The 18220-nt window shown below is 37.8% G+C and overlaps 1 protein-coding gene and 1 long non-coding RNA gene across 28 annotated transcripts in view; one reads left to right on the forward strand and one right to left on the reverse strand.

Annotated features, from left to right (window-relative positions):
* Positions 1 to 18220, reverse strand: part of LOC126920325 (myosin heavy chain, muscle) — a 41363-nt gene that overhangs the window by 4019 nt on the left and 19124 nt on the right. For 8 of the 27 annotated variants that reach the window (XM_050730478.1, XM_050730477.1, XM_050730479.1 and 5 more), the window contains exons 12-22: positions 15624 to 15803; positions 15001 to 15419; positions 13390 to 13510; positions 10533 to 10796; positions 7990 to 8199; positions 3793 to 4166; positions 3423 to 3651; positions 3035 to 3318; positions 2301 to 2379; positions 969 to 1698; positions 126 to 487 (exon numbers count right to left, since the gene is read on the reverse strand). In XM_050730478.1, coding sequence (XP_050586435.1) covers positions 126 to 487; positions 969 to 1698; positions 2301 to 2379; positions 3035 to 3318; positions 3423 to 3651; positions 3793 to 4166; positions 7990 to 8199; positions 10533 to 10796; positions 13390 to 13510; positions 15001 to 15419; positions 15624 to 15803 — 3252 coding nt within the window. Of the gene's footprint in view, positions 1 to 125; positions 488 to 968; positions 1699 to 2300; positions 2380 to 2766; positions 2846 to 3034; positions 3319 to 3422; positions 3652 to 3792; positions 4167 to 7989; positions 8200 to 10532; positions 10802 to 12421; positions 12540 to 13389; positions 13511 to 14417; positions 14531 to 15000; positions 15420 to 15623; positions 15804 to 17065; positions 17237 to 18220 lie in introns of all 27 variants that reach the window. The other 19 variants (XM_050730497.1, XM_050730499.1, XM_050730496.1 and 16 more) reach the window with 7 other exon arrangements.
* On the forward strand, positions 485 to 17945 carry LOC126920353 (uncharacterized). The gene is made up of 3 exons (XR_007711945.1): positions 485 to 846; positions 17159 to 17282; positions 17383 to 17945. It is a non-coding gene; the product is annotated as an uncharacterized LOC126920353 (long non-coding RNA).

The following is an 18220-nucleotide window of genomic DNA, read 5'->3' on the forward strand; positions in this document are numbered from 1 at the left end:
ATATATATCATGTTTGCCTCGGGTAATCTTCGCAACATATTACGAGATTTTACTTCTACCGTTTTTATAAATGATCTAGTAATGATCTAACCGTTTCAAAGAGATTTTTCCGACTATGTACGAACCTTAGCTTCAGCTTCGAGCGATGCTTGCATAGAATCGAGAGCACGTTGGTGATTCTTTCTGGTATTTTCGAATTCCTCTTCCTTCTCCTGGATACGTCGGTCGATTTCTTGTCTGACTTGACTCAGTTCAAGTTGACTGCGCAATACTTTGTTCTCTTCTTGTTCTAAAGCGGCCTCAGCTTCTTCCAGAGCGGCTTGAAGTTCATCCTTTTCAGCCTCCAGGCGCTTCCTGGCTTTTTCGATCTCGTGAATATTGCGTCCACCTTCGCCAATTTGATCCAAGAGGTCTTTTACTTCGTCGGCGAGATTCTTGTTCTCGCGACGCACTGCTTCCAACTGTTCCTGACCTTCTTCGTACGCACCTATACGGATATATTAATGTTATAGAAAAAATATGTAAGCAAGAATCCTGAAGCAATTTGAAGATGTATAGCGACACATGAGTCAGAGGGTATTTCGAATCATGTTGTTGTTTTGCCTCGGAGTATCAAGACGGAGTATAAGCAATGTAAAAACAAATAAACTCCGGGCAAAACAATGCCGCTGCTACAGGCCACCGTCGAACGAAGACGAATTTGAATTTTCCGACTCTCCCCCGACCGGTATAAATAAACAAACGCGATCGCGTGCGACACAGTATCGAACAGTTCATATCGAGTATCAACGCGACGAACAATAACGAGTATTTATTCCGAGTTTTATATTGTATCAACGATTCACTGTACGTATATTTATTTATTTCAAATATACTTGATGGACTGCGACAGCAACATTTCGCCCTCGTTATTTCGCGATACCTATTCACGACTAATTCTCGACAAATGGAAAAAAGTAGACGAGTACCTCTGAGCCTGAACAATTCCGTGCTGTAATTGCGGCATTCCTTCTGACTGGCATCGAGTTCGGCGGCGAGATCGTCCACTTTGAGTTTCCATTCGCCAATAATCTTATCGAATGCCTTCTGTTTCTTTTCGGCGGCGTTGGCGATCGCGGTTGCGCGATCCACTTCGATCTGTAAGTCCTCCACTTCCGTCGACAATCTCTGTTTCGTCTTCTCGAGGGCGATAACCTTTTGGTTGAGGGATTCGATGGTTTCCTCCGCTTCGGCCAACCGTGCCTGCAGTTTCCTCTTAGCTTCCTCGAGTTCTTCCGCTCTCGCAACGCCCTCGGATTCGTATTTCGTGCGCCATAATTGTGCCTCGGCGTTTGCCTTACTGAGTTGCCTCTGAAGATCCGCTTTACCTTCGGCTTCCTCTTCCACTTGTTCACGAATGTTATCCAAATCGTGTTCCAAGTTACGGAATTTGCCAAGGAGAGTAGCGCGTTCTCTCGATTCTTCATCAGCCAATCGTTTCGTGTCTTCGAGCTGCGTTGTCAGTGAAATCTTGATCTTCGAAAGTTGACTAACTTGCGATTCGGCTTCCTCTAATTGTCGTAGCAGATCACTGTTTTCGATCGACAGTTTCTTCTTCGCAGCATCGAAGTCATTCAGAGTACGGTTCACTTCCTCCAGTTTTCCTTGGGTTTCGTTTAATTGGTGTTGCAATTGTTTCACGATCTTTTCTTGGGCAGCCTGTCACCGATTTCGATTGATGTATCAGACAAATTGTTTTATTATTTTCAAGTCAATTCACTTTTGGAACAATTTACGCTAATTCGATTAGTTCGATCGATGCGAACATCGCAAGAGTCACAGAATTATTCGCACGATCGAGAATCTAACGAAAAATTTTTAGTTTTATTTTCACTAAAAAAATATACGGTCTAACAATTTATCAATTACTTCGTTTTCTGATTACGTGTCACAAAATTATCGATATACTTTTCATCGAGTCGACGACATGTTTTGCGTGTGAATAATTTTCTAATACGCGAACTTGTATATATATACGTGAGAACAATGTCGTGTAATATGTAACGATAAATTAAACAATTGTCCAAAAGTGAAGAAAAGAAGCTTGGAAGAGGGAGGTACACACGAGGAACAAGCTTTGCAAGCTGGACTTTCGACCACGACGACGTAAGGTACACATATAAACACGTTCACCATGGTAATCGCAAACGTCGCACGTTCGCCGTTTCCGTTTCTCGAACTGTTTCGAGCTGCTTAACAAAGCTGTTAGTTGCGTTAGTTTGTTGCTGAATCCTAGAGATTTCTCGACGAACGATTCTTACCTTCTCGTTGCTTAGTTGATCTACCGACGCGCGCATGTCGTTTAATTCGCTGAAGTATTGAACCTTGTCCTTTTCAACTCTAATTTTCATGAAAACAGACACGCGAAATTGGTAATTAGTATTTAGGACACGACCAGGAAAAATTGGAGTCAATACGACGAACGGTGTAATCGTAACATTACAAAACATATACGGTTCGAAAGATACTCCATTAGCGACAACATTCTAAAAATCAAATATAAGGTCAAAGGAGAACACAATCACGGGAGAAATAAACAAATAGTGAAACATTTTTTTTTCAAACTCATTCGGGAACGACTAGACGATAATTTCGATATCGTGTGGTAAGTTTGAACATGGATTAAATATATCCAACAACGTGACAGTGGTAACGGTGAGAAATGTAATTCTGAAAACAAATGTGGACAAATCATATAAACATTCTCTTTGTTTCTTAAATGTGTACCTTTTCCCTTGAAACCTGATCCGTCGCGGCACGGGAATTGTTCAGCTCGGCATGGATATCATGACGACCCTTTTCAGCTCTATCGAAAACATTTCATTATATCCCCGATTCTTGATTCAAATCATTTTACCTTTTCAAATTTCTTTATCTTTAATCGAAAGTTCGACTTTTTCGATAAGAGTGCAAGTTTTAACGGTGAAAATTTTCAGAATTGCTAAGATTTCTTTTCCAAACGATTCTATCGATTAAATTGATATCCCTATCTTACCTGGCCTTGAGTTTGTTAAGCGTATCAATTTGTTCTCCCATTTCGGCAACGGCATCGTTGTGCTTTTTGCGTAAACTTGCAAGAGTGGCTTCGTGTTGAATGTTAGCTTCCTCGAGGTCTCTGCGCAGCTTGCTAAGTTCTGCTTCTCTCTTCTTGTTGAGTTCAATTTGAGCAGAGGTGGCACCTCCAGCTTCCTCGAGACGTTCACCAAGTTCCTCGAGTTCTCGTGCCAAGTCACTGCGCTGTTTCTCAGCTTTCACGCGAGAACCACGCTCAGCTTCGATCTGTACGGGAGACACAGACAAATTTATCGCATCGACAATTTTTAAGCAAGTAAAGTAATTTTATCAGCAACATTGGTAACATATATGTTTCTTTTCAGACTAACCTCTTCTTCCAGTTCTTCGATACGGGCTTGTAATTCCTTAATTTGTTTCTGTAATTTGCCTACTAACGACTGTTCGTCTTCAAGTTTAGCGGTCAAAGATGATAATTCCTTGTCCTTACGTTGGATGGTTTGTTCGAGTTCCTTCTTATTTCTTTCGAGGTCAGCAACAGCTTCCTGTGTAAGTTTTAAGTCACCTTCCACCTTTCGTTTAGCTTTCTCTACGTCGGCTCTGTAACGTTAAACATTTATAAGTATATATGTATTTAGATAGCACACGAAGCTGCGTGAGTTGCAAATATTATGATTATTATATGCATATACATATACATAGTATAGTATAGTTTAGTACAGTTTAGTACATTGTACTAACCGTGATTTCTTTTCACGTTCGAGGGAATCTTCGAGTTCGTCAAGAGTGTGTTCGAGTTTGACTTTAACTTTGTTCAAGTGATTGACTTTATCCTCGGCAGCTTGAAGCTCTTCGGCAGTTTTTTGATTAACTTCACCTTGATTCTTCTTCTCTTTGTTCAATTTATTGATCAGTTCGTCTTGATGAGCGATCTCGTCGTTCAAATTACGGATCTGGTGGTCCTTCGTCGCCTTATCTTGCTCTGATTTCTGTAGGTTAAGCTCGAGGTCCTCAATGTCTTTCTTTAGACCTGCCACTTCTTGTTCGAGTTTCTTCTTATTTTGGAAGAGATTGTTCCTGGCATCTTCTTCTTCTTTGAATCTGTCATTCAGATCCTGCAATATAAGAATACTTTTGTCTTTACCAATGCCATATGCCCCCTGTATGCACGTGTATTTCGCTTTATATCGTTCAATTAGTTTCTTTTTATTTCGAGCTGCATGTGTTTGCTCCTTTCAATTTCTGTCCGAGTTACGAGATATCTTTTCATAAATCTTTCTAATTATTTTATCGAAGTAGTTGTAAGTTAACAATATTTATTTTAAATCAATCTCTGCTCTAGAGATAACTCTTCTTTGTTTACGTAGAGTAAATCAAGATTAACATATTATAAATATAGTATCATACAATATGATTTGATTTAATTTCAATTGCATTTTGCAATTTATATTTAATAGTAGGCTATGAGATTAAAAATTCGGATGTATATCGTTTAATAGTTAATCGTAATATCGCGTTTAACTAATTTTATGTGCTTAGGACTAATTATTGTATTGTATTTGTTTCTAATATTAATGTTATAATAAAAAAATATCGGTAAATAAAATTAAAATAGATAAGAAAGTCCATGTAGGAATTCTACAGACCGTTGCAAACTGGCCGATTAAAAATGAACAAGTAGAAAGTAATTCGATGTAATATTTCAATTTCAGAAGAAGGAGATGTGAGTAACGACTACGAAGAAATATTAAAAGAAATATTACGGTACCACGAAGCAAAGAATTGTTTCCAAATAATTTTATTTAATATTTACGAAAACGAATAAAAGTCAACGTTTTATCCAAGTTGAGCCTCGATCCTTTTTCCTATTTTTGATATCGTTTCTTTCTTACCACCGAGTAGTTAATAATTATCACCATTCGAAGAAATATTTATAATCAGCATACGATAATCTTTTACGTCTACATTTACACATTTTCATAAATACATAAATAAATGAGATTTATCATTGCCATTGGTATTTACGTCGTTTTCAATATTTATTCTCATTTGATAATATTTAAAATACGAGTATCGGTAGTTTCTTGATTAAAACACAAGTGTCAAAGGGTAGGTAGGACTGCTTAAGAGCCTACGATACCAACGATAGAAGAGCAAAGCAAATACAATAATAGATATTCGGTATAATTTAAAGAGAAACGGAAATTAAAAAAGCATCGCGATGATTTTATAGCGTAGAAGTATTTGAAAGTCAAGAAAATTTCTGAAACGACGATGGACGGTGAAGTATTTGCGCGATGACGTGCATAAGCGCACCAACGTATAAATACACTATACACCTGTTACCTCCTTCGTTTTGTCAGTTATTCCAGCACATAACCACGCCTACTTTTAATAACCTGGAATCTGGGATCGACGGCAACTAAATTTGGCCGTGTCGAAGGTAGGGGCAAAGTAGTCAACGTCCCTCTCCACAGCAGATACCCTAAGCTGATTTAAACACATTTTCTTTCTCTCATTTTCTTCCTTTCTTCTTTGTTTGCTGTCCATATATGGCACCGCATAATTTTATGCATGTTATAATCGCGAATATTTTAAGCCGAATTCAACCGGTTCAATCGGATAGAATAAATTTTGAAAATTCCAGCTCTGCAATACGGATGGGAAATGATCAATTATCGTCTAAATTAAAAATTCGCATTTTAGCCGATGCACGAGATAATTTTAAATTTAATCCAAAAAGAAAAAGACGATCTTGTACGACTGGCGTTGACATTAAGTACCAGTTAGTCAGTCGTTTAAAAGATGCCCGTTAAAAATAGTCCAGTACTCTGAAACGAATCATATCCTCCACGGAATTCTTGGAGTTCTTTTTATACTACGCGATGAGATTCTTCGCTGTCCGATTTCTTTCGCCAAATGTTGGTTTTCCAAGGCATTCCGTGAAGAGATCTGCGTTACGGAAAGAGTGGCGTAAAGACTCGCCCGAGAAACGGCGAAAGGAACAAAGGCACGATTCCCATAACGTAGGAGTTAACGTAATTAAAATTATTTCACAGCTATAATAGCGTTCGTTTTTCGGTTTTGCGTTCAAACATAAGACATTTCTATCAGAGATACGTCTGTTTCAGTTTATTTGGTATCGGAATACGTTAATTTATTCGCGTATCACGATTATACGGTTATAAGTTTTAGAGTTAAAATTATGCTCGTCGGTTTCTAAGTTCTGCATTTCGAAAAAGGAAATATCGATATAAAAATCCGAACGAGGAATAAGAGCAAATAAAATGGAATAATGGAATGAAATGATGAAAACCGATTCGAAGAAAATAGGTAAATTATAGCGAGGGAATGGAATTAGGAGTTGATATTCGTTATGGAAGATTTGTTAGAAGGTAGAACAATTTTAGAACGAATGTGGAAACGAGGGATGATTCGTCGCGGAAGAAAAATAGCACGGAATGGAAGAGAGATGGAAGAGAACGCACGAAGCGAATACAACGCGGCATGGCGCGGTGGTCGAACGAGTCTGACTAATGACGCGCCTCTGCTACTTAATGCCCGCGCTTACGAAACGACGCGACCACGATGTATCAACTCCTGCCAGGTGCATCAGTTTCTGTAATCCGAGCCAGATTCGTTTAAATTATGACGAGCTTGTAAATTTTAAACTCGAGCTTCAAACGTGTCGAAATCTGTTTACTTTCGAAATCTTTCCATCTCGTTAGTTCGCGTTACCAGAGTTTTAAATTGCGTTCTTTGTTGATATTGTAGTTTATATAATATTTTCATTCGACGAAAAGATTACGCGCATTACAAGAAACGAGTTCAGTCGTTTATAAAGCCTTATCAAGTACGTTTGAACGAAAAATAAAAAATCATCAGGTTATTATCTTACTCGGTTACTCGTGTGAAATTAACAGAATTTTCACTAAATTTTTTACGGACCACACTATACTTTCGTATCACGGGAAAATAATCGTAAGCATATTTCTATTTCGTCAATCCTTTAAATATTTAATGTCCGATCACGATATTCCAGGGTGCTGGAACACCTATAACCTACGAACGAAAAGCTTTGACCGTTCGATTCGGTCTAACGCGTTCTAACAAATTATCGAAATTTATTTTAAGGGCGGTATGCGAAAGATAAACAGATCGAAACTAGCAGTTCTGCATTGCAAATAAATTTTCGTATTTTTTCGCCGTGCTACATTCCCATGGATATCTATTTAAAGCTTCACTCCGCCGCTTAACTACGATTATTTTCATTTCCAATACTTTTCTTACGACTGCGGCCGTAATACCTCGAATGTACGACCTCGGATGATTTTAGGAATGTTAAGGAGACATTAATAACCCCATTCCTCTTTATTTCGACATCTATTCGGTCGTCTAGGAGGTATAATTACCGTTTGTCTGATTCATAATTCGATTCGTGGAGGGCGTATATTCATCATCGCGTAATGAGTTTCGTTATCGATGAATCGTGCCAATTGAGCAACTTTCTAATATATAAACTGTGCAAGAGGAAACCACCGTTCGGCCTTTCGGATCAATAGGCGATTAGAAAAACGGTAACACAATTTTTTGCATAATTGTAAAAATTACTTTGCTTCGCTTACTTAAGTGAATAATTGGGATTTCATAGCAGAGCTTGCATCTATATTTGATAATTGACAGAAAATTTTTCATATCTCGATATCAATTGATAATCTATCGATAAATTTATTTAGTTCTCGATACGGTACCTAACAGCATCTAATTTCATAAAAATTACTTAATCAAATCTAACATAGTTAAATCAAAGAAATCTAGCTTATACATTTTATACATTGCCGAATAATCTTATGTAAATTGCATTCTTGTTTTTCTTTCTATCGGCAAACATCCGTCATGTATAGTATACGATATAATCATCGATGAATGAAAGCTTACCTGAAGTTGTGACTCGATATCAGCTTTCTGGGCGGCCAATTTCAGAGATTTCTCCATATATTCGGAGAGGGAACCTTTTTCACCATCCAGTTGTCGCTGCAAGGCATTCCTTTCAGAGACAAGTTTCGTGTTCTGCTCTTCGAGTTCCTTGCGCAGTTTCTCTTCCTTTTCGAAGGCTTCCTGAGCTTTTCTCGCTTTCTCCTCGAGCGCCTGCAATTGCGATTCCGCATCACCGTTGGATTTCTTTCCGTTTACCACGGGATTCGAATCGTCGATCAACGTATCACCCATTCTCTCTTTCTCTTCCTTGTTCGAATTCACAGATCTCGGTCTGTCGATAAGCGCACTAATCGATCGCAACTAAACGGCCGTCCCGCGGTTATAACGTGAAAATTAATAAACGATCGATCGATCGATCGAAGAATCTAAAAAGAGACGCCTCGCTATCGGAGGAGATTCAACGATCTTGTTCGAAACTATATTGTTAATACCGAATAAGAAAACACGGCTCGAGCGTGGGACGGCTAATCTTCGTGTTCGATGTCGATATCGATAACAAAAATGAAAAGAAGAAATCTTTCGATCGTGTTCGTGATAGTATATTCGTCGTAAAAAAAGGGCGAGGAAGGGACCCAGTTCGAAATAGAAAATTTTTCGAAGATGCCGGCGCGAGATCGAGTATCTGACTGGTCTTCGGTTTACCAGGGGCTCAACTTTTCTACCCAAAATCCCCCTTCGTAGTCCTCGCGGAGAATCATCGTCGCCGTCCCCACTCCAGCGATACTCATCGTAGAAAAATATTTATAACCGATCTCGATGACGAAGGAGGGACTTATACGTGTGCGACCAGAAGGAGCTACCATGACAAACCGAGCAAGTGGAGGGGGATCGACCAAATTAGAATCTCGTTCCAGTAAGCTTCGATCGACCGAACTCCAGTCTCCTTTTACGCTCCAGGCAGTGTAATACCGATACCGACCTCGTTATTCTCGCGGGATCAACCTATGCCGTTGTCTTTCTCCCGTAATTAGGAACGACCCAACAGCGATCCGTGAACGGTGCTAAGATCGTTTTACCCGCGTCGCGTGGTTAGATTTATGCCGTGGTAATATCATTTATAGCGGGTGATACTATTTCCGATTAAATGCGATTTCGACTAATTTATTTTCGTTGACTCGGTGGAAAACTCGAATAATCGCTAGATTACCGTCGAGTACCGACCTTACTCAGACAGACCAGACTGGTCTAGTTACAAAAGATCGTTTCTATTTCTGTACCTTCGGTTTGGAATCGATCGGTAAATCAATGTCCATTGTGAAATATGTGCGAGTTATCGTCAATTATCGAATAGTTTCCAACGCTAAGTAGTCGATATTAATATATATATTATACCGTAGCTTAATGTCACGTACGGAATCTCCAATTCGAGCATCGAATAATAATTAGAATTTCATAATTCCACGCCATTTTTTTTAACGATTATTCTATAAATAGTTTATACGATCCTAACTATCGATATTAGTATTTCGAGTAATTAACTTTTTATTTCCTCAAACGATGCATCGTGTGTTCAAGTATCGGACCCATTCTTTTATCTTTAGTATCTTGTTTCCAAAGATAGCTTTCCAAAATAAAATTGTACTAAATATACCGAAAGGCGATTTCATCTCTAAGATGAAATTAGATAGCATGAATAATCGGTGACACGACGTCCGTGATGAAATCGGGACTTTGGAATTTTTTAGGCCCTAAGTTTACGAGGGAAATAATATTTCTGTTCTATTTACATTATCACCGGTAAATAAGTACGCGCGCGTTAAAAAATACGAGAAAGAGAGGGGAAGAGTGAAATATTTGAATCGCGGCGGAAAAGCACGTGCCAAATCATGTTGGAAACCTATTTATAGTATACTAAAAAAAGATGGAACGAGCTAACTTTGATTCTTTTATAACGAAGTTTTCATAGTCCACGTATTGCAAGAATGTTTTGTCCTTTATGCAAATTACATCAGACTCTGCGTTTAAATTTGATAAAAATATTTCAATGTTAGGTATTCCGATTAACGGTGCAGTTATCGACCTTTGACATCCAGCCAAATATATTACATATATTATTTATTTATTTATTGGAACAATGATATAACTCAAAAATCACGATTTTAGGGAAAACGAGTTTGAATGTTCTGCGCTGTTATAGTTTTATGGAGAATTCTTGAAATTCACTTATAGGACTCTATCAGTAGAAGGTACAAGGAACAACTTTTTTTCTTCCTCTATCAGTAACTCAAAGACTACAAATTTTGAGTTATATAACCGTTTCAGCAAATAAACGATGTGTATGTAAGTGATTCTTATAAAAAAGACTGTACTATGTATATTTGAAATTCTAGAAGAAAAATGTTTGGTTTTATTAACAATTTTAAGAGAGAGAGAAAGAGAGAGAACAGGTTCGTAGGAAACTGTATGAGAATTCTTCCGAAAGATGTTCGATTAAAAGCGAAGAAAAATAAGAGCAGGGTGAAATATTTAGTTGGAACACTTACGGCAAGCTCGTCCTCGATACGAGTAACGTTGAGAAGGGGCTTAACTTTCTGCCACAATTTCCACCATGGCCAAGTACGAATTTGCAAGTATTTCCTCAAGTTCCTTTGTACGACGACCAAAGCCAAACGTTGATCTTGCAGTTTCTTGTACTCTTTTCTGGACAAGTAACCTCTGATGTAGGCTTGCATCCAAGATACGATTTTGCTAAGTCGCTCGTCACGAAGTTCTTCCATCTGACCCAGGACTCCAGCACGGAAGAACACCTGTTGTTTTTTTTTTTAAGTAGTCGAATAAACAAATATTCCAATTAATAATAATTCCTTGGAGATTCTTCCGTAATTATTATGCTTTGATCACTTTCATTACTTTCAATGTTAAATCTTTTCTATAAAATCGACAACGCGAAAATGTTTGCATGGTGTAATTTCCTGACAATCATGATACGACAGAGACGTTTCGCTGTATAGAATTTCAAATCTACAAAGCGCCGATATACGTATATCTTTTATTCATAATCTTTCAGTCGTGTTTTTCTTACACAGGCATATTACGTTTGTGCCATGCAAATTATAAACCGTGGAGAAATCAAGACAACGACGATGAAATTAATAGCAATAAAGACGAGCGAGTCTTTGATTTACATAACGTAGGTAGACGCGAATAGTGCTTTCAATGAAGATTCTTATTCTAAATATAACTCTGATACTAGTAACGTTATGATACGACTACTGATCTAGAACTAAGCGAAAAAAAATTGTCGACCGTTAAGGGTTCAATGATTCGATGTTCAGCGTTACAGAGAAATAGATACCAAAATCTTGAATAAAATCATCATCGTCAAATAATTGAACGTTTATTATACGTTCATATATTCCGAATCGAAGTAATCAAAATGACCAAAGGTAAAAGTTATCGTTAGTTAAATGCAGAATTTAAAGAAACGGAACACTTATCTGGCGATAAACACAGACATATTGCGGAATAAGCAGAGTTACTTAATCGATCTGGAATATTAATAGGCGAAAGAAAAGTTACCTCGCAGCTGTCAAAAGAAAGAAGGTGTAATCGCATCTTTGATGTAATAATATCGTATCTCAGTTATAACGAGCATTAAGAAGTATCGTTTACCGATGCTGTATGATTGAACTTTGCATCCTTACACTTTTCTTACGCTTTGTAAATTCATTTGCGATACTACTATTTCACGATATCGTTATCGAAATATAATTAATGTTATAATTAATTATACTGGGTAGTCCGGTAACCGTAGCAGAATCGGGAAGGAGGTGATTCTACGTGCAAAATAAGAAAAAAATTTGTTACAACATTTTTATCGAGGCTTTGTTTTCGAGAAAATCGACTCTGAAAATTCGACAAGTTATCTTAAATTTTGCTACTTCCGAACTGAGCAAGAATATAAATAGTCGATAGAGATATAAATTACATTTGTAGAATAAAATTGTTTCACATGTATAATAACCTCCTGTGGGTCGTTTACTCATGCGGTGTACGATACATGTCGGTATTTCGCCAAGTTAAAGTACCCTTGACAAATTTTTCATCTCGACCTTCTCAAAAACGAATCGTCGTAATATATTTTAATATATTTTTGACTTATATTTTCACGTAGGATCACTCCTTGTCCGGTTGTAGTACGATTATCGTCCCATCCTGTATAACGTTCGAAGGATGAAACAAATCCCTATATAGATTCAATTTTTCTAGTCATGTTCGTAAAAAGCGCACGAATTTACATAAATATGCTATATATATGTGTGTTTCCAAGAATGTAGAAAAGTATAAGAATTAAAAGTTGGCTGTCGTGAAGGAAAAGCGTTCCATGTTGCAGATATGATAATCGAAGTAATAGACCAAAGGCGTCTAATACCTTGGTGAGACCCATGCGATATAGCTCGGGCTCCAGATTGATCGCGTCCAAAATCAGCTGGGTCGCCTTTTGAGGGTCGCATGGTTCTTTGATGGCATTGGCGCACAGAATTTTGTATCTGCGGTGGTTCGTTTTATGGTTGCGGTATGGTTGGGGTACGGCACAACAAATAAAAATGATCACACATGGTTAAACGTTTGTAGATAATCTAATTGTTAGAGTACTAATAACGGGATTGTCTAGGATAACGTGAGATCTGTCTTACAGTTGATCTCATATAAGGTATTATACGTATCTCTAAACATTTCTAAACTGGAACTCGGAAGACGTATGGGATCTGTCCTGTAATCTGTGCTCTAATTACAGTATAATCGATCGTATATGTACATGTTTCTATGGATTTGCCACGTACGCTTCTAAAATAGAAGTTGAAAGAATCACACGTTCGTTCCGTTTCTCTCTGTTTCATCGAACATCTATGATTTACCATCGAAATTCAACCAAAACCAATACAAATTTCCCAACTTCTGTTTTAAAAATCCGTAACGTTGCAAGGGAATTACGATTTTTTAGGCAACCTTCGCATATATTTTAAAGTCCTCTTCGGTTAAACACGTTTGCACTTGCGTTTACGCTAGGCAGCATCGATTATTATTAATGCTAGAACTGTAATTCCTGCGAAATAATTCTTTCGTTCGATCGATTGATACAGATAGCACGGTGAAGCGTTAAGTTGAAAAGTATCGCTTCACCGTTCTCTATATACGTACACAGAATAAATCTACAAATTTCAAAAATTCGAATTTCTGCGTTGATCTTTTCAACGATGAAAAAGACTCGGTCGAGTTCGAGGAATTACACGTTAAAAAGAAGAAGAGGAAGAAGAAAAAGAAGCTCGTTATGCGTAATAAATATAATTGACATTAGCGTGCTTAACGAGCAGACCGTGACCGCGAAAGGAAACATGCCTTGGTGTGTCCAAGACGATATTGATCGGGGTCGAGGCCGGATGCCTCCAAAATCGCCTCTGCAGCCTTCTTCGGGTCAGAACCCAACTTCGAGACTGCTTGTGGTGCCAGAATCTTGTACCTAATGGTAATGGGGTCGCAAGCCAAGAAAAAAAAGGTGATGGGTCGTTATTAGTATACAGGATCTCTAGAACGTTCACGATTAAACGATCTGTGTCCGTACGTATTGAGTCGGATCATATTCGAATCGGTAAACGTAACGGAGACTTGCTCCGCGTTTGTTCCACTTCTTTCCACGTTTTACATTTTCTAGGGGTCACGTAAGATCTACTAAGGGTCAGATACAGATAAATCCACCGTATGTGTAACTAGCCAATGATATTTAAGTTTTTAACTACTTAGGGGGTAGGGCAGTTTACATAATGGGCATGGTCGCTAATAGACGTATAGGGTATCTTCAACTATTGTGGTTCGTGCAGAGATTTAATACCAAGGGGACAGGCCTCTCTAAGATACACGAGTTTAATACGGACCACGCATTTTTACCACGACACCAGGGTTCATTCAACGAAGAGTCGGATACTCCTGAAAACGCTCGGTCAACTTCGATTAACCATAGAAACGTAAATAAAAGTCGAACGAATAAAAAGAATAAATGCGAATCGATTAACCAACCATCTAACCCCGAATGAAAATAAAATTAAGTTCGAATTAAAGCGAACCGATGGAAAATAATAACGTACACAGCTACGGTAAAATTACACAAAGAAACGCGAAGAATCGTGAAATATTAGGATACAAACTTAAAGTTTGTCGCGTCGAACAATCCAATCGAAAATGTTAAATATTATCGTTATGGAGAAAAATCCGAGAGGTTTCAAGGCAGTATCCTTCTCTCACTACGAGGACAAGTTTTAAAAGTTTAAAATTTTGTTCGGACAATACGACGATATTCTACGATGGACAAAAAAAGGGAATCAAACCCAAGAAAAAGATCAATTTATTCGGGGATTTGCAACTAGCCTTAGTATGACCAATCCTGTAGTTTTCCGGATCAAGGCCTATTTCATCGAAACATTTCTGAGCGGCTTTCTTTGGATCCGACTCAGAGGCCATCGCGGCCGGCGCTAAGATCATGTAACTGTACGATCACAACATAAAAGAATCATTTTATAATGATATCATTCATATTTGAACGTTTCTAATTCTCGATCTACTTTGGTTTCGATCAATGTCATTCGTCTTACGTTTGTCAAAAAAATTACTCGATAAATTTCATAATAAATTCCAGCTCGAACTCGAAATACACAATATAAAACAAAAGCTTCAAGGTGCAATCAATGTTTAGCGACGTTATCACGACCGACGCTTTTACGTATTGGTATAACTCGCGTTACTATTTCTACCTGATTGCATTTACATATTTCGAAAGTATGAACGCTCTTTTGTAAAAAAATATATCTCCTCCTTCCGATTCGAGATGTTTCGACGTATTTGTTATCCCGTATATAATAAAAGAAGTGACATTTTTATGGCTATGGTCGATCTTGAAATGAAAAAATATTAAGAGAAAAAATTGTTCGTGTGTAATAAATGAATGCACATTCTTACCGTAGCTTGAAGTCAGGATAGACCATTCTGTTGGGGAATCCTTTACGACAAATACGGATGCCTTCAAGTACACCGTTACAAGTCAATTGATGCATGACTAGATGAGAATCTATGACACCCGGCTGCTTCATTTCGTTGGGGATGATACAACGGACGAAGTGTGGTTGGGTAGCTCTCAGAGTAGTCATCAGGTTGTTCAATTGTTCCCTATAGGACGATGATACCGTTGAGAAACCACCGCCCTTCTTACCACGTCCACCTTTCGCACCGCCGCCGCCACCGGCATCACCAGACTGTCCAGGATGGTCAGCGAAGATCTCGACCAGCAGTTTATTACTGGATTTCTTGAACTGATCGACAACAGTGTCGTTCAACGGGTCCTTGTTCTTTTCCAGCCAACCCGTGATGTTGTATGGTACCTGTTGTTCAAATGCTTCTATAGCGTTCGATCCTATTACTTAATAATTAAATACATATTCCTCTCTGATAGATTAATCGTAATAAAACGTTTTAGTAACAATTTTCTAGACGAGAAAGAGAGAGGGAGGTTTTCAATGTGCATTAGTTCGAAAAGAAAAGAAAAATAAATAAAGCTTTTCGATACCAATGGAGAAGTAACGTACATTTCCGGCATAATGGCCGATAGCAAAGTGAGCTGCTTGCTGGCCTGGTTTCGGCGGTTTAGGCTTCAAGAAGTTAGGACTCTTGCCAAGGTGATTGTTGTTCAATTTCTCCTCGAAGGTCTTGTCAGTGGCTTTCGGGAACATAGATTCTTCTTCAAGAATGGAGAGGATACCCATAGGCTATATTCAAATGCGATCATTCGAATTAGTTTGTACACTATCTCAGGAGAATTTTCGAGAGTAACGCTTTCTTCTTCATTCAAACGAGCCGAAACGATTCGTAGAATCGATCAGAAACTTTAAACTTGCTCTCATCGATGAGACAATTAACAAATTACAAATGACAATCAACAGTAATGTTTTGTATAGCTACGTATTTTTAATTCTATTACTTTAATCCTTAACTTTGCTACGCACAGGTACACGTAGAAACTTCCAATCTGATATTTTTGACGATAATTAAAAATTAACTTTGTTCCGTTGTAAAAACTATAGTTTCACTACAAACTAATCAATTGCTTTATTTAGCGATAAGTAAACGTTACTCCCGATTATTATTTCAGTAATAAAATTATTCGATAGTGGGCGATGTTCGCAAGTACATCGTTATTCTTTCCTCTTTGAATCTAAAATCGCCCTTACAGATGCTTGGCAAACAAGTTTCTGTAACGAGTAACGTAGATTAAAGTTCGAATAGAATAATACGATGGAAATTAACGGACATGCAGGATTTTTCCCATCGAATCATTCGTCGTCGATGAGTTGATTTCACATCGTTGCTGCACAACCTTCTTTTTACTCATCGATAAAAGTACATAAACGCAAATAAACGCATGCACATGCTGGTACCACAAAAAACAAAAAACAAGGAAAGCGTAGAAGCATCAAACAAGACGGTTATCGTTTGGCTGTTTGTCCTAGTTCTCCTACCTTTATATTCGGTTGATTCTCGCAAGACCGTACTAAACTCAAAATAAAATTTCATTCGAATTTCTTAAGTTGTTCTTATACAAGAGACAGCGTATAATAGCTATTAAAGTATTCTACGGAATCTTTATAAGAAGGATTTAATATTTTGTATGTCCTTCGCGATATTTTTACGATAAGCATGCAAACGAAACGACGAAACCAGGAAACTAGGAGAAATTTTCAAACCGAAATGAATTTGGCTTGATTTCGTTGTCGTCGTGAATCCGAGCAGCTTGACTATCAACACCTGACGCACATGTATGCAAAAGACCACGAATCTATGAAAAAAGTTAGTGTAATGGGAAAATGCAGAATATAATAGCGTATGATCGCATTCGCATGCTGATGATATTTCTGTTTTGTTGTAAGCTATTCTCTTCGCAATTATCTTTTCTTTTGCAGCGACTGGCTATCGAATGTTCGAAGCTGTCGCCTCTCGTTCCCGCTCGTTCCATGCGACGATGCAACAATACCTTCTCGATCAGATCGATCGTTTGTTGTAGATCCATGCCAAAGTCAATGAAAGTCCACTCAATTCCTTCGCGTTTGTATTCTTCTTGTTCCAGAATGAACATATGGTGATTGAAGAATTGTTGAAGCTTTTCGTTGGTGAAGTTGATACAGAGTTGCTCAAAGCTGTTGTACTGCTCGAGACCAAGGAGGGGAAAAGCAACGGAACAGAAAACAGAGGTAAAAGACAGCTGTCATTAATGCTGCTTACGCAATAAATACTTTGCGAATTGTCAATGGAGAGAGATTCCTTATCGAATCTTTCTTTATCTTTTTATAGGAACAGGACGCATAACGGGGATATCGCTTAAGCACGACATAAGTTACACGTTATGTTTTTTCATAAGGAAAACATTCTCCCGTTTCCCGTTGGTCTACTTCGAAACAACTAATATTTTCACTTTCATCGACTTTGCTTTTATCTTGATTTTATCCGTTATTGCTTGTTCTTCGCTCTTTTAATCGGATCGATCAAACAAGTCGTTAGATTCGAAGCAGACCTACGAAGGGCCAGGGAGATGCCAAATGTTCGAAAATATGACGTAACATTAATTCACGTATATGAATGACACAAGGGCGTAAAAGTTTATCAATCGTATATCGATAAACTGTAGTTCTAAAGGTTAAAGGCTATGTTTAAATCGATCGATTAATGTATGATAAAACATCGATCGCGATAATTATAACGGTCGATGACAAGATTTTCATTCGAGAGAGGCATATAACGTATTATTGTAATTACGTATATCGAAGCCCGATTCGAATTTCACTTTTTAAATAATAAATATACCATGTACGAGATTCTTCGCCAATAAACAAAGATTGTCTACATTTTTTTAAGTATTTTCTCTTTCTTCTTTTCTTTTCTTTATTTTCTCATTGGCAACTATATCAAACTTATTTCGCAAATTGAATTTGCCAAAACTGTATATGCACTTTAATTTGGAAAAATAACGATCAGGAACCGTACTCTGTTAATTTTGTTGTTCACAGCAGATGATTTTAATGAGTATCGGGAGGAACGAATTGAAAACGGACAGTGTTGCAACTGCCGTTGCCATTGCAGGGATGAACAAACACAGATAAAAGAGACAAGGGAAAGCAAGGTATAGAGAAAC

Source organism: Bombus affinis, chromosome 9 (genome assembly GCF_024516045.1).
Source record: "Bombus affinis isolate iyBomAffi1 chromosome 9, iyBomAffi1.2, whole genome shotgun sequence".
Taxonomy (NCBI): domain Eukaryota; kingdom Metazoa; phylum Arthropoda; class Insecta; order Hymenoptera; family Apidae; genus Bombus; species Bombus affinis.